We start from the raw sequence: 26201 nt of genomic DNA, 5'->3' as shown, positions 1-26201 counted from the left end.
GTAATAATTCAATCATTAACAACCATGTTATTTGGTTTGTAAATTTGATTTAATAATTTTAGTCTTCCTAGCATTACCCTAGAAAAGAAATACTAAGGAAACTCATAATGAAACTCTCCATAGACTATGTCACCTCACAGTTTAACATTAATTCTCGAGCTAATATTATAAAATATTGTGTCAAAAACAATGTAACAAAAAGTAAAGTCCATGAAGAGTCTTCTTTTTTAGAGTCTCCTAATCATTCATTTGTAACCTCATGACTTGTATTGTAATTTGAATGTAGTTAATGAGAGCGAAAAAGTTGCAATCCAAAAGAGAAGGGAAGAAAAAGATAGAGACAAACAAACAAGCAAGCAAAGAGCACACACCAAATTAAGTTCCTTAATGGGGAATTACTTCTTTTAACATAAATACATAAAACGTCATCGTTAGAATATTCTAACCCTAAAACATCTACTTACGGAAAAGGTACATGCACCATCTTCATATTACCACAAAATATTGATGCCCCCAACATGGGTAGTAATGCTACTACTCTTAAGTCTTAAAAAGGAAGACCTTCAAACAAAAAAGCAAGGCACTGAGATTTCTCAAAACGGAGCTGTTGATGTTCGATTGAGATTGTGCCTTTTGGGTTGTTGAGACGCTGCTGCAATTAACTGCATACACATTTTCCCACCAAACAAACAGAAGTCAAAATCACAGAAAAACATGTATAATTACTGTTTTAGAAATAGAATTTTATTCAGTCTTATGTTCTCACATGTTCTTGCTGTCTTTTGAGCCTTGCATTCTCTTCCATCAAGAGTGCAACTTTCAGCTCCAACTCATTTGTGTAAGCCTGTTCGGACCAACCAAATATCAGGCCACAAACAAAAACGAAAGACATTTTTAGTAAAAATTTTAGTAACATTCTCGACAATAAAACTAAGACGCCAAGGCATCAAACTTGAAAGGACAATAAAACTAATTAGGTCTTTCAGGATGCCGAAAAAATTGAGTGTGATACCAATATATTAGACTCATATATATAACTTCTACAATACGTCGGAAATTTTGAGTATGATACCAATATATTAAACTCACACTAATGCGGCACTAATGTTATAAGTATCAATCTCAGGGTGACTGATTCTTATATATTAGCATTTGCCTATACACTTTGTGTGTATGAATACATTTTTTTTTTCAGAAAATGAGAATGAGAGAGGGAGAGAGAGAACGTGAGGGGAGTGAAGTTTTTTTTTTTTTTTTTTAATTTTATAATATTGGAGGAATTTTAACATCAATTTAAGTGAGGTTTCAATAAAAAACAGTAAAATTTAAACTTGTAAAATTACATTATTGCCCATCATTTTTTTTGTATGATAAAAGACTAAGTTGTTTTTTCATCCTCTTTTAATTAACAAAAAGAATTTCATTAATTAGTAGAAAAGAGATTAGTAGAGATAATACTTACACTTACTTAAACTGCCCTTAGAGTGAAGGAGCAAAATTAAAACGGAACTGTACAAAAACCTACAACTCATAAAAGAACACTTTATCCAACCTCACTACTACCCTAACCAAAAGCAAAAAGCAAAAGACTAATCAGATGACAAAAATGGGATTATTGGGAAGAATATAGGAGAGGTACATGCCTGCTTTCTTGCCCTAGATCGAGCAGCAGACTCTCGGTTCTTGATCATCCGCTTATGTCTTCCATCTCCACCGGAATTGCTGTGATCAGATTCAGTGAACGATCTATTCCCAAAAGAAGGCAAGCCGGAGGAGGAAGCAGCCAAGCTCTCAAATGGGCAACCACTGAAAGAGTTAGAAACACTGCTAGAAAGGTTATTAGGGTTTAGCTGATGATGATCAATGAAGCCGGACCTCGGAGGCCTGAGGGAGGACGAAGGAAGAGGAGAGGGAGGGCTGACAGCGGAGGATACCAAGGCGGTGGCCGCAGCTGGTGAGTCATGGGCAAAGGGTTTGGCAAGGAATTCTTGAAGGGTCATATTTCTGCAGTTTGGGTGGTGGCGGTGGGTCCCATTTGGGAGGTTAACGTGAAGGAGCGGTGAGGAGGAGGAGGAGGATCTGATTTGGGTGGTGGATTCAGTGAGAGAGGCGAGATTGATGTCTTTCCAAACCTCTTCCATGGTTCTTTGTGGGGTTTGGAAGGAGGAGGGTTGTGAAACTGGTGATGGGGATGAGGAGGACGACCTGGATGAAGTACCGGTTGTGTTGTAGTTGGTTTGGTCACTACCATTTGATGACAACATTGAAGAGAGGTGTTTAGAACTGTCAATGTATGAATCTCTCTTGAGATTTTTCAGAGAAGTGGGGGAGCGACTGAGATTGTGAGGGATGTTCTCTCTCTCTCTCTCTCTCTCTCTCTCTCTCTCTCTCTCTCTAGCTAAGACACTAATGTCAAATGACTCAATAGTTCTACTTCTATCTATGGTGCTGTCTAATAGTAAGGTGGGTGTTTAGAACTGTTAATGTATGAATCTCTGTTGAGATTTTTCAGAGAAGTGGGGGAGCGACTGAGATTGTGAGGGATGTTCTTTCTCTTTCTCTTTCTCTCTCTCTCTCTCTCTCTCTCTCTTTCTCTCTCTCTCTCTCTCTCTCTCTCTAGCTAAGACACTAATGTCAAATGACTCAATAGTTCTACTTCTATCTATGGTGCTGTCTAATAGTGAGGTGCTTTTGCAGCTCTTGCTATTGGGAAGGACAATATTCTTGTGTGTGAGATCTCTCCTTTTCAATAGAAAGATTTATTTGGTATGTGATATGAGACATTTTTTCAGTTATTTTTTTTTAATTGAGTAATACTGCACTTATTATATTTTTTATAATATATTTGTATCGTTTATTTAATAGAGGTAGAATTCATTAACACATATAGATCTAATCTTTATTAAACATATGGTACAAATGTGATATGAAAAATATGATAAGAGTGACATTTTTGTTTTATAATAAGTTAAAAGGGTCAGCGGTGTTTAGGGCACAAACTTGGTAAAGCATGATTTAAGGGTAGTCATGTCTAGCTTTTACGGTAAGTAGAATTCTCTTCTAGGGTAAGTATGTTTTTAAGGGTAAAGCATATTTTTAGAGGAAATGATCTTTTAGACTCTTGTAATATGTTTTCCACTTGCATATAAGTCTAGCTTTTTAGGTGGTTAAAATCATTCATTTTTACACACCAAAATTTTAAATTTAATTTGACTTCTTCCAAATATATTGCTTGTACAGATTGAAGGCCTAAATTCCCTATGATTAGGCAAAAATGCCCCATTGTAATTATTACATCATTTGCTATATGTAACAATCATCATCGTATAAGTTTGAGTTTGTTTTTCTAAAGTGTGTGTGGCTTCCATCTTTGCTATATGAGAAATTAAATTGTGGTTGAGTTTTTTCATTCTTATATGAGAAGGAGAGCTTCTTATCTACAACTGAAGATACAACAATAAATTAAATTTTAAACATTTATACTATGTTGTAGACTGATGAGAAATCAAGTGTTCTGGACGATTGATGATTTGAAATTCCCAAGGTGTATAACATTTTTACACAACTCACTTGACCTTTGTCAAACAAACCATTTTTAATCTTTGGTGTCAAGCTTTAGTGTGAAAGTGAAAGGGCATTGGTCCACCTTTTCAAGCTAGGAAATCCCAGAGCCCCAACGACTAAAAAGAACACAAAATAACCGAGGAAAATGAAGCAGAAAAATTGATGCGGACCTACTTGTTATTTTGATAAAGAAAAATCATATCAACTCCTTATTTCACACATTTCCGTGTCATGATATTTCTATGGAGGTTATATATAGAGTAGTGTTCAAGCGTTAACTAATTGGTAATTTAATATGGAAATAACTACGTGCTTGGGTTTAATCTACCATATTTTTTTCATGATCAAAACCATTAATAATTTAAATTTTTTTTCTAGATCATCCTTACAAATTTTTGTTCAAATATTTAATTACAACGAAGAAAAATAAATTGACATAGTGTTGTCGAAAAAATAGTTAATTTTTCGTTGTAAACATTAAATGGCTAAATCATTTTTAACTTGGACGAAATTATTTGTAAAAATAATATATGAATGAAAATATAAAATATGAACAATTTAAATTATAAAAAAATATCGTAGAATAAACTTAAATATGTTGTTAGCATCATATTAAATTATTAAGTAATTAGCGCTTGACCATTCTCATTCCCATATCTATTCTTCTATTCTATAAGAGCCCTTGTCAACTTTTTTCCCCATTTTTTCCAATTTTGCCCTCATTTTTTAACACACAATATTGCATGACGAGGGAAAAATATTAATTTTGTACCTTTTGATAAAATAATAATCATATCCCTATTTTTCCTATTTTACCCTCACTTTTGATACACAGTATTTACGTAAGGAGGACAAAAAACAGTAATTATGTAACATTAAGATAAAATATACATTTATGAAGAGAAATTGTCCCACTATCATTTTTTCTTACTCTTTTTAAAATTTTAAAAACTAATCACACTCCTTAATAATAAAAAAAAAACAAAAAATAAAATGAAATTGTTCACACACACAGAGTGTGTGCTCATCAGCTAGTATCTATAATCTGAAGTATCAAACCTAAAGTTTGATTTTGACTGCACTACAGCAAGTGCCAGTGTGCCACCAATCCCAGTATGTCAGCCTCTCTCTCTCTCTCTATCCACATTGCTTCTCACTTGTGATAATTTTAAGGATCATTTTGATTCCAATCCCTAATCAATCTAATTGTTAGACTGAAACCTTGTTTGTTTAAATATTTTCATCAAGGTCCATAGCCTCATTTAAGAGATTTAACTCATACATTTATGCATCTAATAATGTCCAACCAATTATGAAATTTAAACAAATTCAAATAATATTTTAAAAATATAATAAATACTTAAAAATCAATTTTAGAGTAATATTGTTCTTCACAAAAATTATAGCAAAAAAATATTGTACCCAAATAGTTATTAACATTTGTTTTTTTAAATATTGATATATTTTAAACCATAAAATAAATGACACACCCCGACCCGGAATGTCCACTTAGACTCCGAATCGAGCTGTGATGGCTGACGCCTGGAAGGTGACGAAGTCATAAAGTGTAGTGTGGTGGAATATGTGAATAAGTTTAAACCTAAAAGTGCCTAAATATAAGAGTGTGTTGTGTGCGGGAATGAATCCATTTCACACGTGATGTCACAGCATAAGTATAATACAGTAAGATAGGGTGAGAATTATACCCTCGAAGGTAATCGTCTACACCAAGATTTGTCAAGAATCCTCGTCAATAAGAAAGCTCAGCTACTAAAACCTGGAGGGGTGAAAAACAAGGGTGAGTGAGCCTAAAAATAAAGTTTTAATAAAAACCTTTGAAAATGTTATAACCCCTCGCCATAAAACATGTATAGTTTCCAAAATATACTACTACATATAGTATGAAAATACTCACCGTAGCTTGCAAAATATCAAGATATCAATACGGCACAATAATTCATATATAAGTGCAAGACGTCAGTAATCGTACACTTTCACATGAGCAAACATATCAAACCAAGTGCTCATCGACACATGCTGACACACGAGTTCATGCAGAATTATTCTGACACGAACATGACTCGATGTAATAATAATATACGCTCTAATGCTACAATCACGTGAAGACTAGCGTTATTCGCAGTCACATAAGAGTCAGAGTTGCCTATTGCAACTTGTACGACAGGACTGGCACCTACTTGGATCCAATGCGACCTTGCGGTGTGGAAGTGAACATACACGTGAAAGACTGGCTCTGGCCTTGAGCGAGCACTAACACCGATGCAACAAACGATAAGCATAAAACATAAATATAGTCATGCCATAATGGTTCGATAGTTCTAATCAACATAATATCATTCATAGCCGTAAGTATAATCATGGCATCAATAAACATACACATACTTGTGCATCCCGTAGGATTTATGATCACTTCATAATTTTTCGTTATTTCGCTAGTTCTTATAAGCATTAGTCTAATCTAGGCATACGTAGTCAATTCTCTTTCAATGTATAAATGGAAACTAACAAATATGTATATACTATATAAAAGAAAAGACCTACTCACCTGAAGTCTGTGCTACAACTCCCTAGCACAAATATCGAGGCATCACAAACGATCGTCTCCTGGAACAAATATCAAATCACGTTTCAGAATTCTCATTGATAGAACACGTAACTTACATAAAATGCATCCCCAATGACGTTCTAGAATGATATGTAACTCATTGACCAAGAGTTAACCGTCGGTTAAAGGTCGACGGTAGGGTCCACATCCCTACGTAACTTGATCCGAAAGATCCGCAGCTCGGATTTCCGATCTGTAACTTCCCAAGAATTTCAATAAGCTTCTAGAACGACATCCTAAAGTTTCGGAATAATCCAACAGTCGAATCTCCGCCAATCGCTAAAATTAAGTGGCGGCCGACGTTTAGATTTACAAACTTAGAAAACTCATCTATGAAGATCCATATGTTAGATTCCCAATCCGTCAATTCCTAATATCCTTAAATATTATTGACTATTACATATTAAAGTTTGGTGACAATCTAATGATCGGATCGTCGAATCATATAATAATCAAGTGGCGGCCCTTAACGGAAATATAACCAAACAACGGAATTTCATCAATCATATGTCTAATATGGAATCGGGGCATCCATTTTAGCCTAGGGAGGTCAAGTGGTGTCTCTGCCTACACACCACCGCCCGACTCGCCGAAAAATTTAACTATTTCCAAAAATTCTCAAAATTTACAAGAATGAAGATCTCAACAAATAGAGCAAGTTTTATACCTGTGACCAAGTCCAATTTGGCCGAGAAAGGCCCCAAATTGGCTCGCACCTGTTGAAAACCTTAAAATGGGTGAGTTTGGATTCGACACATCCGGTGCTCCGCCGCACCAATCAAGGCTTGGGACTTGTTCCTAGGTTTAAGAAGAGTTGAACCATAGTGGTGGTCGACGATGGTTCATGCAGAATCGGCCGATCGCTGGCAGGCACCCACAAAACCCATCAACACGATCTTCACGACACCAAGGCTAAAATCTATCGAGTTTTGGGTGGAAATAGAAAAGATGTTGATGTTAGCTGACTTCCCGGTGGTGGGTGGCTGCGAATCGCCGGAGAAATCGCCTGAAAAGGCGTCGGAAATCATGGCTTTCCGCCGGGTCGGGCCGCGGGTCAAGGAATGACCCGGTTTGGCTGGGTTGATTTCCCTTGGTTCCTCTCCTTTTCTTCCCTCTCCTTTCTCTCCTTTTCTTCCCTTTCCTTTCTCTCCTTTCTCCTAGTTCACATTGGTCAGTCATCTTCTCTTCTCCCCCGATCGATCAGTTATGCCCTCTCATTCATCCTCTGTTTCTCCTCCTCTCCGATTCCTTCTTCCTTTATTCCTCATTTCTCACAAAATAATCTTAAAATAATAATATAATAATTCAGAGAAATATATAAAATAATAAATAGCAATCTTTACAAAAGTACTTTTCGAATTTGTAGTTCTGGAAAACCCCTATCGTAACTCCAGTTTTGATTCTAATTACGCTTACGTAATCGTCCCGTTGAGAACTTTGAGAGCACGGTAAAATAGTAACTTGCACGCGTCACTAAATGACGGTCAACGAAAATCAACAATCTCGTCGGTAAGGCATTTTCGTCAATTCACTCTTTTAAAAATTAATAAAATGGTAAAATTAGGGGCAGATTATCACAATAAATACATATAATTAGCATGCGTACATTTAGCAAAATTAAAAATGGGTACAAATAAATTTAAAAAATATGGGTACAATGGGCACAAAAAGGAATTAATATATGGGTACAAATTAAAACATAAGAGAAAATTGGTAGAAATTAAAAAAATGATTGCAAATTAAAAACGGGTACAAACTAAAAATAAAAATATGTGATAAAAAATTTAACAATAAATATAAATATACAAAATGTAACGTTTCTAACACTAAATAAAAATATTTTATCATTGAAATAATTAATAACGTTTATTAAAATCTAAGGACCTTGATCAAAAATTGAAAATAAATAAGATTTTAATCAATGGAGTAAGAAAAATAGGGATGGGAACCTAATTTCAATTAGGGTTAGCTACACTTTACACTTTTCATGTTTGAGATGATTTTTAAAATAATTCATGAGATTCTAATTTTTTTGCAATACATTTTAAGTTTTAAAATTGTATAATTTTTTAATATTTTTATTCTTTTTTTTTTTTTTAAAGAAGTACGATATTCCATTAATGAGAAAGAAACCATACAAGCAAAGAGAATAGGATGCTAACAATGGACCTTCATAAAAATCTTATCGGAGATTTCAACCCAGTTCAAGGAAAAAAGAGCGTCTTACACCACTAAATTAAATAATAGTACTATCCTCAAAAAGCAAATCAGAGATTCCATTAGGAAGTTCTTCAAACCAAGAAACCTGAGCCTCCAACGTAAACCCAATCTCGCAAGCCAATGTGCAATCTTGTTCATTTCACGTCGACCAAATGTGACCTTCCAATTCAGAAAAGACTTCAACATTTGACTAGCATCATTCAAAATATTCCCAAACGTTTATAATATTTTTTGCTAATGTAATTCAAATGTGACTTACGCATTAATTTAAAATAAAAATCTCAAACTCACTACTACGTCAATTTAATTAATTATCACATAACCAATTCAATTCTCAATTTAATTAATTATCATATAATCAATCAAACTGAATGTACAAATTTATCCAATCTCAATACCTTATATTATAATATGAGAAAATTAAAATTAGTTATTCCTTTTATATACAAAAGAAATAAGCACTGACCATATTTGCCCACCTGTATTATTCTTGGGATAATTTTCTGGACCTGCAGCTGCTGCGTGGCCTCCCCCTCCCGGATACTCACTTGGGGACTGGAAAATTCATCAGCCTCTCTCTCTCTCTCTCTCTTTGCAATCATTATTTTGGCCAGTAGCTAGTTCTATTTGGCTGTGTGTGTCTGTCCAAGTCGATATCCAAGTCGGTCGTGGCTTCTTTTTTCATTTTTCATACACTCCCATCTTTTTTTATTTGTTTGATTACCGTTAAATTACGTCATTATTTTATATTATTATTTTTTTTTATTTTATTATCTTTATAAAAAAAATTAATATAAAATATTAACGTGACTTAACTATAACCGCACAAAATAAAAAATGATGAAAGTGTATGGAAAGTTGGAGGGCAGGTCCATCCAAGTCATAGTGTTATATTTTCCCTTATGTGGTTTTTGTGTGGCAACAAAGTTGCTCAAAAGCCTCAAATCAGGAAAGAACGAGGTTTTCCGAAATAAATGCATAAAATTAAGTGATCCATGATCGTTAGTTGGAGTAGCTCTAGTTTGTACGTAAATTGCATGCCATGTGTTGAACGGTAATATGTTCTCGTGCCATATATATAGTTATGTTGCTAGACAAAACCTGAATTTCTTTTTGTTAAAAGCAAGAACCGATTTGGTTAATTAATCGTTTTTATCCACAACTTAATCTAAACGAGTCATGCTCTCCTACAATTCTCATTTTTTAGGACTTATGAGGATCAAAGGCATATATTAGCCATAAAATTATATTAGTTTATATTGAAAGACTTAAAATATTTGGCAACTTACTAAAACAAAATAGTAAAGGGAGTTTTAACGAAAAGCCTACGATACTGTTCACTTTAACGAAAAATCATATTTTTACACCAAAAAGTCAATCCTGGTACTATTCACTTTACCATTTATTTTTTCATTATTATTAAAACTTAAAGTTTTCAAGCCCTTTTCATTAATTTTCCTAATAATAAAATGAGTTTTCTAATGGTTTATAGAATTTAAGATGGATTTACGTTATTAAGTTGTCAAATATTTTAAGTTTTAAATCTAAACTAATATAATCTTGTGACTAATATACATTTGATTCTTACAAATCCTCAAATAAGAGCAAGAGTCCTTGATTTTCCATTGATTTGTCTAATTCAATGGTCTAAAAATGTGCAAATATCATTTCTATTAAAATAGTTTTGTAATATGATCTCGATAAATTTAGTGAAATATATAATTTAACAAAATGTTAACAGTTAAAACATATTAAAAATCGTTCTTTGCAACCTCCTGATCTATTGTGCCCACAATCCCCTACCTACCACCTATATTACAAATTAATAACAAAATATCTAGAGTAGTTAAAACAGCTAGTGATGTTGGAAATATTAAATAAAATTCATTTTAGAAAACCGTTTTATCCGGGAATATATACATTATTTTTTACTTTTCACACACATTTTTTAATTTTTGGTATTCAAATTAAAAGGATTGATGATCAAATGATAAAAACTAACATGGGTTGACATGTAGTGTATTTGAAATAGCACCACACTTTTGAAATCAAACACTTATTTATTTTATGAAAAACACCATTTAAATTTAAAAAATATATATAACTAGTGTTATTAAAAATACTCTAAAATTTTAAATATGCTACACGATGTTGCCATATTAGTAAATTACCAAATCAAAATGCAGAACATGCCAGGAAGAAAAACAATGCTGAGTTTAAATCTTAAATGTTTTTTACGCGATGTGATTTATTTTGATTCGTAGTGTTCTTTGAGAAGGAAAAGAAATAAGTACTTGAACCAGTATGTAGTAGCATGTACCGTGAATTTGACATAACCTGCTCGAGCATGGGACCATGCACTCTTCACCTGTTTTTAGATTTTGAAAATTACAATCTCAACCAACCAAACAAAAACACTAAAATTTTAACCAATAATTTTCCGTTCTGTGATGGTAAAGGGGAAGCAAGCACGCATGACTGGTCAGAGATGTAAGATCGATTGATCTGAATGTTTGCAGAGTCTAGTCTTGGAGCTGTAGACATATGTCAGCACAGTATTTGCTCTGCCCCATCTCTTTGATTTATGGCCGCACTGACCTTGCTTTAAATCGAGCCCTTCTTCACTCTGCAGGATCTACCACTCTTCCTTTCCTGTTTAATCACTCACTTTTTCCATATCACCCTCTTCCAAAGGTACCTCAGGCCGGCGAGTAAACCTAATTGATTACATAACTGTTGTGTCTATGAAAATAATACAACGTTATAGTAAGTTTTCTCTCTTTCTAAAATTGTATGATTGACACGAGAATGTCTTGATTATAATATAATTATTTTATGATACTTGTTCTCAAGACAACTATATAGACATTAGCCCATTCCCTTTAAGAGATTATCTCTTGAAATATGAAATTATGTGACAAATATCTAATGAATATAAGTGTATTGATACACAATAAATATCTATGTCGTTGATTGTGCCATTGTAACAATATTTTAGTTCCAAGAGAGTTGCTCTCCTCAACCTAATCAAAACTAAAACAAACGCAAAAGAAAAGGTTGTATACAACCATTCTCTCGTCGCCTACTAATAAAGAAATTCTTGTCTAATAGATCAAAGAAATTTACATCACTAATCTCGTCACACACAGAAAAAGCGAGACTTTAATGTATTAAGATCCCACACGCGCTATGCTAGTGTCCTCCACAATGCAAGAGATCATTCTTGTTGTGTGCGTGCTAAACAAGTTAACGTAGATTACGCTTCGAAACTCACATAATTTTTCAGGGTAATGACTAGTGACATAATGTAAGAAACAAACACAAGATTACTTCCTGCATTGTTCATTAATTCATCCTATCCTATTATGTGTAAAACTTGTTTCTTCTTTTGTTTTGGTAATAGTATAACGTTAAACATCTGCAGCTTTCAGTGGTCTTTTTTCCCTAGCTAGCTGGAAGTATGCACGTACCCGTACCACCACCATTTCCTTCCTGCGTATGAAAACCCTAACCATATTCGTTTGATGGAGAAAAGGTAGGTGTTAAATGTAAAAAAGAAACCCAAGAACTTTCTGTGTTATATACAACCAATACAAGGAGGACACCTCATTGCTAGGGTTTTGAGTTGATCGAAGACAAGTTGCCATTCATAATTGAGTTTTTATCAGACAAAAAACCCAGAAAAATATACATGAATAAATATATTCAAACAAGCTCTGATATATATTCTGATTCCCTTTTAATATCTATGTGACTGATTTGTCTGCATCTCAGCCTACTCTACAACTACCAAAAACTCATAGGCAATAGCAGTGGAACAATCCCTTAACCTCTGGATTTTCGGATAATGCTTTTGAACTCAACTGGCACAAATTATAAACAGTGAAATCGGAAGATACCAGAATACTTAAAACTCAGTTTTTCATTCTTTTTTCATGTGTTTTATGACAACTTCCAGTTCTAATTCTACCAAACCAAATCCATGAAAACCGTTGCCCTCTTTTTCTGTTTAGGGTTTTCGGGGAGGAACATGAAACTTTGAAGCCATTTTACAAACCACAAACACGTGGGCGGGCACACGACTGGTTTTTATCTTTCCATTTTTTGCTTCCACTTTGAATCAGATGTCCTGTGGAGATGTGACTCATGTGATGCTGATACCTAATTATGGCAAAGCATAAGATAGTATTGAGGCATGGCCCAAAAATGTCATGAAAATTGTGTAGCACTCATGCACCAAATATTGACCAATCGTCTTTTCTTAGGTAGGATCAAATTGAACCGAACTATTAATCTGGTCATAAGCTGTGTTTTTTATGGATGACAAATGACAAACATATCGACAACTATGTCAATGAATTATCAATATGATTATACATATTATATAATCAAACATGTTACGTCGACTTAACTTTAGATTTTTTTGATTGAGCTAGCTATAAAGGATTAGAACATGTTTAAGGGAAGTTGTAAAACCACTAAAACTTTATTTTAAAGAGCCAAAACTCATCTCCAAGAAACTATATAATACCAAAGTGACTTGCTCTTTAAATTTATAGTCACGGTTCATATGTTAGTTAAATGTTAAAAAATGGTAAAACTTCATGGTAGATCCATAAACCAAGGAGAAAAGAAAGAGAGAAGGTAATTTTTAGGGAAAAAAATGGGTTGAATTTGAATTATTAATAATATAATATTTAAAATTTGTTAAAATAGAGAGTTGTTGAAGATGAAAAATTAAATTGAGTAGCTAAAAGAAATTTTTGACACTGTTCACTTATTATTTTAACAAAAATTAGATCTTCTCTCGGAAATGCTCTTACTGATTGTCTCGTTGAGATAGCTCTAAAAGCTTGACTAACCACGTTTTCATTTTTCCGACTTATGTCATGTAGTTCGTCAGTCTTTGCACCATATACATGTGACTGTATTAGGTTGCACTTCTTATTACCGATCTGCTTTTGCAAACATGGGTTTCATATGTACGTGGATTTCTATTTGGGAGACCTCAATTCTTATCTCATGTACATTAAAGCATCTCTAAGACACTAGAAAATTTTGTTAATTTAGTTTGTTACTGACTCCAAACTTTGTTTTAATTAATCAGTTTAACTCATCAACTCCAACAACACTAGTCATTGTAACTAATTCTAATATTATATTATTTTTAGCAAGAAATAGAGTGAAAGATGAGCTAAAAGAAGGAATTTGGATCAACTCCAGACCTTAGTGTCTGGTGCTTAAGGACTAAGAAATTTTTTAATTAAATTGTAGTTCATCGAAAAAAATCTGCGTTGAAAAGAACTGCATGCATGATTATGCTCTAATATCAACAATACAAATAAAGAGCCTCCTCCTCCATCCAGTCTTCAATCCATGAAAGCAACTATTTGAACTCCATTAGACCACCTCCAGCCCAAAGTTTGAGACCATTGGGCCTAGTATCTCAATAACCCAAAGTCCTGTCTGAAATTGATACCCAACCGGGATTTCTCAGCTCGAACGGGGATTAGTTGGTGAAATTAGGGATGGATTTTTTTGGCAAATTATCATGTCAATCGTGCTATATTAATTTTGTGTCAATTGGTAATGGCACGGTATTGTATTAAACCGAAATTTTATGATAAGGTATTGGTATTTGACAACACTATCACAATATTACTGGACCGTATCAAAAAATAATATATAATTATATAATATATGATATATCTTTATATTACTTTATCACCCTTAGCTTACCTTTGAAGAAGTGCTTGGCCTCCTAAATTTGGTAGACTGTTCTAAGATTTGATCACACTTTAAATAAAATATAGGTTGTTGATTTGATTTTACAAAACTCATAATTTATGGTTTAAGAAGTAACATATACGGTGCTTCTGTTGTACCAGACTATTTCAAACTAGACTAGTTTTATGAATTAAGTTGGACTGACTTAATGAAGCGTTTGATGCATTATTGGGCTAAAAGATAGGGTAACAAAAAAAATAATTAATCTTTTTAAATTATAAAATCCAAGAATAAAAATAAAAATAAAAATAAACAAATTCTGGTTTCTTCCCGCCGACTCTTCCTTCACAACCCACAAATCCTCCATCACAGCCCCAACTCTACCGTCGCAGCCACAAACAACAAAAACTACTCCATCGCAGCCCCTCCATTAATTGGGCTAATTCCTAAAGTGTGAAATCAACTCAAGCGGACCTTGGATTTTGAGGTGCAGGAGGAGGACGAGCAAGTGCGAGTAGAAGGCGAGGAGGACGGCCGGACGAGGACGCAAGGAGGAAGCACAGAGCCGAGAACTCGTATACTCGTCGACGATCATCACCATCGCCGCCGGTGGGTGGTCCGGCGAAATCGGTAAAGCAGCACGAGGACGAAGCCGCGAGAAGGACGACTGGACAAGGACGCAAGGAGGAAGACGCAAACGGTCTTAACAGTCCCTTGCTTATTCGGGGGCTTCGCTAAGAACTTGCGAAGGACTTGGTCGAAGAGAATCCGTCGTAGTCTCATTTAAATCTAGTCCAGCGAGTGACAAACATAGTATTGGACTAATAGCTAATTCAGTCTAATCCAGTGAAAGATAGTGATCATAAACAAACACACCCATAATATATTTTTGAGTAAATTACAAAAAACTACCTTAACGATTATGTCAACCACAGTTTCATACCTCATCTTTAAAACATTTCAATGTCATACCTTATCTTCGAATTTGTTGTAATGTCATACCTTCCGTTAGTTTGTCTATCAATTCCTCTGTTAAATGTTGACGTGGCTTGAGACGATGCCTACTTTCTATTAAAAAATTAATTAAATATTAAAAAAATTAAAATACAACTATTTAGATATTTTTATAAAAATAATGTGGTGTGGGACCCATCCACCTTCCTATCCCGCCCGTCTCCCCCCACCCTTCCTCCTTTCACTCCAAATCCAGAACCCCCTTCTTCACCATCCACCAATGTCCCCTACCCCCAACCCTCTTTCACCACCAAAACCAAAGCCCCCCCTCACCCACCCCTTTTTCCCAAAAATCCCCTTTCCTCTTCTTCTTCTAAGCAACCCGACCCAAAAATCCCCCATCCCCCATCACTCGCCTACTCCCTCATCTCCAAATATGGGGATGGAGACCAAGAGCCTAAGACAGAGCGGACTTGAGAAACGAGAGCTCATCCTCAATCATGTGTCGACGACAAAAATAAAGACCGGAGGCGATGTAGGTTTTTCAAGGGACGAGTCATACTTGATGGTGATGTACTGGGGGAAGAGCTTGTCGAAGATGGAGGCATAGTGGGGAGGGAAGTGGTTGCGGGTGAAGCAGAAAGGGCAGATCCAGATCTTGGTGGCATAATCGATGGTGGAGAAGGGGTTGAGGACGGAGCGACAGGTGCCTAGTGGAGGGGGGCGTAGGGAAGGATGGGCATGGAGGGGAATGGCTTGATTGAAGTGTAGATGACTGGGTGGTTGGGTGGAGAAGGCGATTGAGTGAGGAGGATGAGGGCGAGGGAGAGTCACAATGGGGTTTGGTTTTGGAGTGAAAGGAGGAAAGGTGTGGGGAGACGGGTGGGATAGGAAGAAGGTGGGTGGGTCCCACATTATTTTTATAAAAATATTTTAATAATTGTATTTTTTTTTAAATATTTAATTAATTTTTTAATAGAAAGTGGGTCCCACCTCAAGCCACGTCAGCATTTAATAGAGGAATTGACAGACAAATTAACAGACGGTATGACATTGCAACAAATTCGAAGATAAGGTATGGCATTGAAATGTTTCAAAGATGGGTTTGAAACTGTGGTTGACCCAATAGTTGAGGTAGTTTTTTGTAATTTACCCTATATTTTTATTTTTTAAAGTTTAGATCCACTTTCAATTTTGTTTTGGTTTGAAACTTCTATTTATTGATTTGGTTTGTAACTTCTATTTGGATTGTAACCTTAATTTTCATCATGAATCTTGATGCATCATTTGATTTATTATGTGTGTGAATTGTGAATGATGAATGATGTATGAATTTAGGCTACAATATATGAAATAAAAGTGCAAAAAAAAAAGTCCTGCCCTTAAATTGGGTTGAAAAAAAAAAAATCAAATTTTGGCCCAAAAAAGTGGTACAAAACAAAATGGCAATTACCATTATCATGCCATGTCAATTGAGTATGCCAAAAGTTTGATACGGTAATGGTAATGAATTTTTCCAAATTGAAAGTTTGGTACGGTAATTATAAGGGTTTTGGTACGGTAATCGTACCGAACCCACCCTTAGGTGAAATAGTGACTTCTGAAGTGTCAAATTTGGTTTACTTATTTCAATTTTATTTTGAGAAACCATATGATTATTTACATTGAATCCATCTAAACTACGAGGAGACAAATTCAAACTTGGATACAAAATAAAACATACATTGTTTTAGCTAACTTATCTAAATCCAAGTTAGAGACGTCTAAATCCAAAATTGTTGGCGCATCTATCCAAGAAAAAGGACATCACAATAATCCAAGAAGGGTCAACTCCAAACCTTCCTTTGTCAAAGAAAAAGGAAGAACATTCATTTCCAGATCCATTTTGTAGGAATCTTAAGAATCTTCACATTCTAACAATTTATTGTACATCGTGCGGTTAATCTTAAGATCAAATAATTTCTGACCTCACGATAAATGATTAAGATGTGAAGATCTCTAATATCCCTATCATTTGAATCCAGATGGGATCCAAATCCAAAGAAAAAGGACATGCATCTGCGGCGAATTGATCTGAGTGATTTAGGAAAAGCAAAAGACGTTCAATTGACACATCTCTCAAATTGTTATTGATAAAAATAATAATGTGTTTTTTAGAACAAAAATAATAAAAAGATGTATCAATTTTTTAAGACTCGACTAAAATGATAAAAAATTAAATTCTAATTGTTGAAATGATCAAAATCAAATATCAACAAAATATTGAGAACAAAACGACCAAATCTTGACGATATACTGAAAATTGATCATTTCAACAACTGAAATATAAAAAGGAATTAAATAAATAATACCATCAGGTACATTTAACTAAAATATAAAACTCAATCCAATGATCCTAAGCAGGTGAAAAGATCCACAAGCTCCAAAAAGTGCAATAAACATGAAGTACCAACCCCAATCCAGTTCCGACCTGGACAACATCATCAGTTTGTTCCACCAGGAACCATTTATGCACTCAATCCTCAAATGGTGAAGATCCATAGAAAGGTATACATTATATGTCAATTTAGTTCTAAATATATAATTTTGTATGTGAGAACATACGAAAAGATAGACCCATCTTCCCTTCGACAAGTAGCCATATTTTTCTGTAGCAGCATCCAGCTGAATCCGGCAAAGGGCCACCCTCTCTCCCCTCAGTACGCAGAGGCAAGCCCCGAACACCTTCATCCATCCATCCATCTTGCTCAAAATCACATATTCTCCGTCAAATGGAGGTTGTCTGACCCCAAAGATTGTAAAAACCAGCTGAGGGGGCAGCATGGGGAAAAGACAGCAAAAATTCCCCCCAGAAAAGCACCACCATCCATGCCACCATAAAATTTAACAGGAGTAAAAAGAAATGAAGCAAAAATAAGTACAGGAATCCCAATAAACTCGTGCTACTAGCTTGAGTCGTCAACGTTTAGCATTTTTTCTTCCCCGACTAGTCTTTTTGCTTCTGTTCCTAGATGTTTCTCTTTTTCCCCATTTTTCGTTTCTTTCTATTTGCCAGGCGAGAAAGAAAGTTTCATCATGCCAAGGCAGTAGTACTATTTTCGAAAAAAGAATAAGAAAAAAAAGCGAAAACTAGATATTCACCATCGTGTCTTTTAAACCTCTATTCCCACAAGTTCATTTCTCTCCACGAGTGTGCATCGTCTGTGCACATCCATCCCTCAAACTCTAATTTCTTGCTGAAATAGGGCGATCAGCAACTGCTTGAACACCAAATTGACCTGTTCCATCACCATTTGACAGCTGCGGCTGATTATTGTTCTCAACATTGTTGTTGTTAGTGGTGTTCTCGTCCAGTGCAATACTTTGGATATGAGCTGACAGCACATCCGGACCGGCCTTTCCAGGGGTTTGAGAGCCCGAGGCATTTGGAGGCTCAGCAGCTGGCATTACCCATCTCTCCCAATCATTACGCCTTCTTATTTTATCACCCTAAACAGTCACAAGACACAGCACAAGATTTGTCATCTTATCAGAATGTTATATAACATAAAACACATAACACTTTTAACTGTATATTACGGGGCTAGGTGGGGCAGAGGGTGCTGGAAATGAAAATTTGGAGGAGAATAAATAATAAAATAGCAATGCAACGGCATTTTTTCTATTACATGATTACATCAAACGTTAAATTATGGAATCTTGAATTACCTGTACTTCCACAACAGTTGACATTCTCATAGCATCCAGTATAAGCTGAATGTTGTCTGTCAAACTCATAACCTGAAAAGGAAATCAGAAATTAAAACATTGACATTCTCATAGCATCCAGTACAAGCTGAATGTTGTCGGTCAAGAAAGTGGGGCCAGGATATAAGAACAGAACCCCATTGAGGAGGCAATATAGTATAGCAAATTTTAACCTTAGATATGCTCCTGCTTAATCAAATACATAAACCCACATTTCGTCCTAAGGTATCTCCCTATGATCCACCACAAAATGGTTCTTCTGCAATATCAACATTTGCTTGATGGCCTATAGCATATTTTCAGTCTTTAACATTAATAATTCCTTACTTCAAAACATGTACGTATTATCCCATGTCGATGTAACAACAACAAAAAAATAACACAGAATAGCATGCCACAGAGCACCACAGAATAGCAAACAAAGTGCTATTATACTTGGTAACCATAAGTAATTTTCCTTAATGTGCTTCTATACTTTGTTTTTATTTATTTGTTGTTCATTCATTTACATTCTTTAAATGTATAATTCAAGGTGCTCAATTGACAAATCCCAATGGCAAACATAACCTACACATCACCAAGAATTGCAAGTTAAAAACATAAAATACAAATTAATCTTGAACATATAGAATAAACCTGTACGCATGGATACACACAAACACACACCTGTATACACAACAAAAGACCAGATCATCACCACAATAACTGAAATCCACAGAGAAAAGTTTCCCAAAAACTCACTTTTTTGAAGCCTACTATTAATTTAATACGAACCCATCCCTGGTCATCCATGTTCCGCCTCAAGTATGTATCTTTAATTAAATTGTCATTACTGCAATAAATGAGTATGAAGGGACAAAAGCAGTTAAACTATCAAACAAATTAAAAGGGAAATGATGATTAATGTTCTTACGTAAACAAACAAACAAACATGAAAGGAGTACCTGAAATAATAATCTATCTGGTTTATGATCTTAGTATGCAGGTGAGGATCTGGAGCAGGAAACATCACGGGATGTCTCAGAGGTGCAACAAAAGGTACAAGTGGTTCATGTGGGGCATGTGCAACATATACCAGTTGATGAGGTTGCATATCTGAAAAAAGAAACACATTAGGATAAAGTCGCATGTAAAATGCATACAAGTTCTATTTGAATATGCCTAAGTGTTTACCAAACCCTATAGGACCACCAAAAGCCCTCATCTGCGGTTGGTGAATAAATTGGGCAGCATTAGGTGGTGGTGGAGGTGGTGTTTGGTGAGGCCTCATCATCCTAGGAACACCTCTTGGAGAATGCATGTGGTTGTCTCTATTGTTAAAATTTCGATGAGTGTTCCAATCTTGATTTCCACGGTCCTGATCCCGCCTATAGTTATGATGAGAACCTTCTCCACGAGGATGTGAACCAACATTTCGGCCCCTGAAGGAGTTACGTTGCTGCGGATGATCATTATTGCTGTGAGATTGTGACCCAAATGCATTCCTAGGGGTATGCTCCTTGGGAGATGGGTTATTTGAAGGCAGTTCAACACCTTGACCAGCAGATGATTGATGCTGGGAGGCACCGCCATTAGAGGATGCATTTGAATTATTTCGTTTCAACGATCTTTGGCGAGGAGGTCCAGTATGGTTTGGAGTAGAAGGATTCCCTTGTTTCGGTGATGAGGTAGGTGTGGTTCCAGTCCCCTACATCAAAGCACAGCAAGTAATATAAATGTACATATGCACATACAACACATAAAATCCAGCATATTGAACATGTAAGAATACAAAAACCATATGCCATCATCGCCCTACATTGTTAGGCTCCAACAAGGTGAATCATTTCTAATCAAATTTTATTTCTTCATGTCTCAAACAATCAGAACCAACTCTTCAAATTTCCATCCACTTATTTTCCTTCGCTTTCACAATGCATAAGAATCTTTTGATTATCCATTTACCCAAAAGTTTTCTTTTTATTTAAAAAGATTATGCATCTACCCAAAATTTATCAGCATACCACCATTCGAATGCAGAGAGCTAATGGTGCATTTCTTGATTATGGTAAATTTCAATGAAAAATTAGCATATCAGAAAAAACCCAAGTGTTGCATATAGTTTGATTCAGTTCCCAACTTTCTCAGCAACCAAACAATAGCAAAAGATTCAAGAAAGAAACCTGCGATGCGGAGACAGACAACAACGAGGGTTCTGATACACCTTTGGGAGATTCAGAAGACGATTTGGTAGAAGCCCGAGCCGACTCAGACAAGGCAGGCCAAGACACAGCTCCCATTACAGACCCAACCTCGACGGCCCCATTAGAAGGCTTGTTCCAAGCTGGCCTCTTACCCGCATTGCCGTTCTCTGAGCTCTCACCCACCGACTCCTCCACCGGTGGAGGAGAAGACGAATTCGACTGAGAAGACGAGTTAGACTGAGTCTGATTAGCCGAAGAAGAGGAAGGAAGGGACGGAGGCGCCGCAGCGGCGACAACTGGCTCAGTCACAGCCGCCGATGGCGACGAATCAACGGCCGCAATCAGCTCAGATTCGCCCCGAACGATTTGAGTCCAAGGAGACGAGACAGCCCTAGTGGCGCGCCGCGATTGGGTCGGGCTGCTGACACTCTTGCCGACGTTACGCGGCGACTGCACGGTCGCAGACGGCGCCGTTTCAGTGTTGGTACCCTTGTTCGCGGCGTTAATCGCAGCCATAACAATAACCAAACAAAAACGCTAGGGTTTGCGAGAGCGGCGTCGACAAGTTTCTTGATCAACGACGAGGGGCAAAAAGTGTAATAATAAAATAGAGAGTGATCGAAAATTTCTGAGCAATGCGAGTTCAGAAATTAGGGTTTCCAAAGATTTGGGGGCGATCGGGATCGCAGACCGGAGAGAGACAGAGAGCGGAGGAAGGGAGAGGAGAGAGAATGGGGAGGAGGAGCGAGAGAGGGCTCTCTGGAGATTTTCTCTCTCTTTTGGGGTGGTGTGTTTGTTTTGTTTCTTCTCGGTTATAGTGCCTTTCTTCGCAGCTGCGCTATTGGGATTTCCTGGATGCGCAGGTTTTAGATTACGTGAGATTACAAAAATACCCCTATGGCGTACCCACGGGGAGGGGCATGGGATTCACAATGTAAATACAACTGCGACCACTGAATCTACTTTTACTATTTACCAACATTCTTATTCGGGAAGAGATCATTTCTGAATCTTTTTCATCAAGATCATTGGATTAAGTGATTCGAATCTTTGAAATTTTATTCAACGATTCACCTGGTTTTACCTTTTAAAAATTTTTGACCGTTGGATGAAATTTCAAAGACCTGAATCACTTAATCCGGTGATCTTAGTAGAAGAGAGGCGGAATCTTCTTAATCCTACCATTCCACGTAGAAGTTACTTTGCGATCCAATAGGAGTGCGCCGTGTGGCGTGAATGCATCATGGAATGGAATATAGAGGTTGCTTTTGGGAGTGCATCTCAATTATATCTCAAAAATTGGTAACATATCTTCACTTTTTTATCTTCCTAATTTAAGAGGATGATGCCCGTGGGGGTGGCAATCGATATTTGTATCATGCTCCGGCAATCTACAACCTGTAAGAAAATTTAAAATTCTGATCATAATTTGTTGCGTTAAAATGTATCACTTTTTAAAATTATGATAAATTTTATTAAATTCTAATTGAGACTGAACTGATTTGTTGATTGGGCTCGAATTACTCTTGGACGAACTCGACATATCGAACGTGTCACCATAGGCTGACCAAATTACATATTTCATATGATTATATGACTTCAATTCATTGACCCAAATGGTGACTTATTATTTTCTTTTTTTCTTTTGAAACTTATTATTGTCATTAGTTTGATGTGACCGTAACATCTCCACGTGTCATGTTATCAGTTTATTAATATTACGATGTATGCTTACTCATTAATGCTATGCTTTTATTATTTATAATACTCCTTTTGTCAATAGATAAATTTTTATTGAATCAAAGACGAATATCAATGTTTACATCCTCATAAAAAATATTCAACAAAAATTTGGAAAAGAGAAGCCCCATCAATGTTTGCATCCCAATTTGTTTACAAACGAAGTCATCGAGTAAGCCACCCTATTGCAGCCTCGAGGCATAAAAGCATACTCAATGGACTCCACTTGGACAGCTAACTCTCGGGTATCAAAAAGAATGCTAGCAATTGTAATATCTAGGTCTTTCGTTCATGTTTTTTATAATACGTAAGTAAATAACACTCTACGCAAAAAAACACTTTCGATTAGACAACAAACTCTCAATGAAAATGTCACATGGTCTCATGGTATACAATACCATACTTTGTGATGAAGAATGTATTATACACGTTATGCCATGTAATTAAATCCACTTCAACCTTTGCTTATAATCCCTAAAAGTCTCCTTCTTTCTCCAAGGAAATAGAAAGTTAGAAGCCAGAGAGCAAGAGGGAAGAAAAGAGAGGAAACTTTAACGAAAAGATCTCGGTATTGTTCACTTTAATGAAAACCCACATTTTTATTCTAAAAAGTCAATCATGGTACTATTCACTTACATCACATTTTTGTTAAAACTCAAAGTTTTCAAGTCATTTTCATTAGTTTTCCTGAAAAGGATATGTTATCAGTTGCTTATAATACCCAAGATGGTGACTTATTATTATTTTTTTTCCTTTTGAGACTTATTATTATTATTATTAGTTTGATGTGACTGTAACATCTACACGTGTCATGTTATCACTTGATTAATATTACGATGTGTGCTTACTCATTAATACTATGTTTAATAATATTCCTTTTGTCAATAGATAAATTTTTATTCAATTACTCAGCAAAAATATTCAACAGAAATTCGGAAAAGAGAAACCCCATCTATAATGGTCCCTCATTTTGTTTACAAACGAAGTCAACGAGTGAGCCACCCTATTGCAGGCTCGAGGCATAAGAGCATACTCAATGGCCTCCACTTCTATAGCTAACTCTCGGATATTGAAAAGAATGCTGGCAATCGTAATATCTGAATTCTTCATTTGGATAATTTATAATACATAAATGAATAACACGCTATGCAAAAACGAAAAAAATCGATTAGACAACAAACTCTCAATGAAATTGTCACATGGTCTCATGATATAAAATACCATACTTTCTGATCAACAATGTACTACACACGTTATGCCAAGGATTTAAATCCACTTCAACCTTTATTTATAATCCTTATAAAATCTCCATCTTTAACCCCAAGGAAATAGAAAGTTAGAAACCAGAGAGCAAGAGAGAGGAGAAGAAGAAATGTCTAAGGACTACGTAGAGCCACCACTGGTTCCTCTCTTGGACATGGAAGAGCTCAAAAGCTGGCCGTTCTTCAGAGCTGTGATAGCAGAGTTTGTTGCCACGCTTCTCTTCCTCTACGTCACAGTTGCCACCGTCATCGGTCACAAGAAGCAAGCAAACCAATGCGACGGCGTCGGCCTTCGGCGGCATGATCTTCGTCCTGGTTTACTGCACAGCCGGAATCTCTGGTAAAATAAAAAATATCAGAGTCCATTATAAACTTACATTATTATTCTTTTATATGTACAAGTGAAATTAGGGGTATGCTATTGATCCTCGAATGCAAATACACATACTCTTATCTACTTGAACTACAAGTCATTTGTAAAAACATACTTTCTTATTCGACTTATTATGTTACCAAGTTGGCAGAATAATGACACGTAAATGATTAAATCAATGGCAATGAGTTTATAGCTTAGTTTGTCATGAGCATTCACCCTTGCAGTCGAGGTCTCGAGTTCGATTCCTCTTTCTCTCAAGATCAGTTGCATAAAACAAAATGTATAAAAGTGAATTCACGTCCTTAACAAGTGATGCGATATGAAGGGGTTACTTTTTATGTGACGGCCATAGCACTATATAGAGTTACTAATTCACATGTTACAATAAGAGAACGACATATTTAATATATCATGTTGTAAAATTACACGAATAACATGATAGTCACATAGAAAAATTACAATAAATTAACGTTTACACACTTCTTAACATATCTTGCTCAGGTAGGCACGTCAATCCGGCCGTGACTTTTGGGCTGCTGGTAGCGAGGAAAGTGTCGTTGGCTCGGGCGGCGGCTTACACGGTTGCGCAATGCTTGGGAGGCATTTGCGGCGTCGGGCTAGTGAAAACTTTGATGAAGCCTTACTACTACACTCCTGGCGGTGGCGCCAACTCAGGGGCACATGATTACTCCAAAGGCACTGCTTTGGGAGCTGAGATCGTTGGTACTTTTCTGCTGGTTTACACTTTACACCGTCTTCTCAGCCGCCGACCCCAAGAGCTGCGCACGCGGCTCCCACGTACCTGTGAGCAATGACTTCAATTTGCTTCACCATAAAGTTAATGCCATTGGGATTCTCACGTGTAATGTTTATTTTTATGATCAATTGCCCGTGCCCTTATAAGTGATTTTCGATCATAGATGCAAGTGCCACAACAGTCTCATATGCATTGATAGTCAAAAGATATGCGGGCGTGAGTGACCCTTGTATTTTCCAAACAGGAAGGCACCTTATCAATGGCGTTGTGTGGTACTATGGTTAAAAGGGTAGCGAGCCGTTCTTTTAGACACTTGCACTCCAAACAAAATATTTTATACATTTTTTCAACGCTTGGACGGAGTGTAGAAAGCTAAAAGATATATGTTAAAAATTTCTAGGTGTTGGCTTGATGGTTGGTTTGGTTTTAGGTGTTGGCGCCCTTGCCAATAGGATTTGCTGTATTCATGGTGCACTTGCCCACCATCCCCATTACCGGCACCGGCATCAACCCTGCAAGGAGCTTTGCTGCTGCTGTAATCTACAACAATGACAAAGTCTGGGATGACCAGGTATGGTTACCTGAGCCTCGACTAAACCCAGTTGAAATGTATATAAATGCACATTTATTAATATTCGTCGTAGAGCACGTGGGTGGGTGGCCACATATGCATCAGCGGCTAGGAGCCACCCACTCAGTGCAGGCAAGTGCGTCAAGCACCACTGTGTGTGTGTTTTTATGACCTCTAAACTTTAATGGTGTCAAGCAGTGGATATTTTGGGTTGGACCATTTATTGGAGCTCTGCTAGCAGGTGCCTATCACCAGTATGTTCTAAGGGCATCAGCTACTAAAGGCTTGGGATCTTTCCGCAGCAACCCCACCACCCAAACAGAGTAGCATGATGTATCCTGCCGGCTTCTCCCTTTGCGTATTTACCCACCTATTACTCTCTATTACCTGTGGGGAAGTGGCTGTTCTTATCAAGAAAACTTACCCATCACATGTTGTGTAAACCTCACTCATCGCATATCACTAATCATGTGA

The 26201-nt window shown here is 36.3% G+C and overlaps 2 protein-coding genes and 1 pseudogene across 2 annotated transcripts; 1 reads left to right on the top strand and 2 right to left on the bottom strand.

Annotated features, from left to right (window-relative positions):
• Positions 1-593: 593 nt before the first annotated feature.
• On the bottom strand, positions 594-2363 carry LOC137746670 (protein FD-like). Its single transcript, XM_068486670.1, has 3 exons — positions 1644-2363; positions 767-844; positions 594-662 (listed from the first exon to the last, which is right to left on the bottom strand). The coding sequence occupies exons 1-3, from the start codon at positions 2262-2264 to the stop codon at positions 594-596; spliced, it is 768 nt and encodes a 255-aa protein (XP_068342771.1). The 5' UTR covers positions 2265-2363.
• A 15064-nt stretch (positions 2364-17427) lies between these two features.
• LOC137747051 (la-related protein 1C-like) lies at positions 17428-21837 on the bottom strand. The gene is made up of 6 exons (XM_068487054.1): positions 21001-21837; positions 20012-20525; positions 19783-19933; positions 19580-19670; positions 18800-18871; positions 17428-18580 (listed from the first exon to the last, which is right to left on the bottom strand). Exons 1-6 carry the CDS (start codon positions 21535-21537, stop codon positions 18317-18319), a joined length of 1629 nt encoding a protein of 542 aa, XP_068343155.1. The 5' UTR covers positions 21538-21837; the 3' UTR covers positions 17428-18316.
• Positions 21838-24000: 2163 nt separating this feature from the next.
• Positions 24001-26054, top strand: LOC137747778 (aquaporin PIP2-7-like; annotated as a pseudogene).
• The last annotated feature ends 147 nt before the right edge of the window (positions 26055-26201 follow it).

The sequence above is a fragment of the Pyrus communis genome, chromosome 10 (assembly GCF_963583255.1).
Source record: "Pyrus communis chromosome 10, drPyrComm1.1, whole genome shotgun sequence".
In the NCBI taxonomy this organism is placed as follows: Eukaryota; Viridiplantae; Streptophyta; class Magnoliopsida; order Rosales; family Rosaceae; genus Pyrus; species Pyrus communis.
The sequence above is the reverse complement of the archived record's forward strand: the minus strand, read 5'-3'. Positions and strand labels throughout refer to the sequence as shown.

Coding starts and splice junctions, on each gene's coding strand:
- LOC137746670 (XM_068486670.1), bottom strand. CDS start 2,264: ATGTTGTCATCAAATGGTAGTGACCAAACCAACTACAACACAACCGGT. Junction 845..1,643: donor GATCTAGGGCAAGAAAGCAG/GCATGTACCTCT, acceptor TGGTCCGAACAG/GCTTACACAAATGAGTTGGA. Junction 663..766: donor TCAAAAGACAGCAAGAACAT/GTGAGAACATAA, acceptor ATGTGTATGCAG/TTAATTGCAGCAGCGTCTCA.
- LOC137747051 (XM_068487054.1), bottom strand. CDS start 21,537: ATGGCTGCGATTAACGCCGCGAACAAGGGTACCAACACTGAAACGGCG. Junction 19,934..20,011: donor TGGTGGTCCTATAGGGTTTG/GTAAACACTTAG, acceptor TTCTTTTTTCAG/ATATGCAACCTCATCAACTG. Junction 18,581..18,799: donor CAACTGTTGTGGAAGTACAG/GTAATTCAAGAT, acceptor GTGACTGTTTAG/GGTGATAAAATAAGAAGGCG.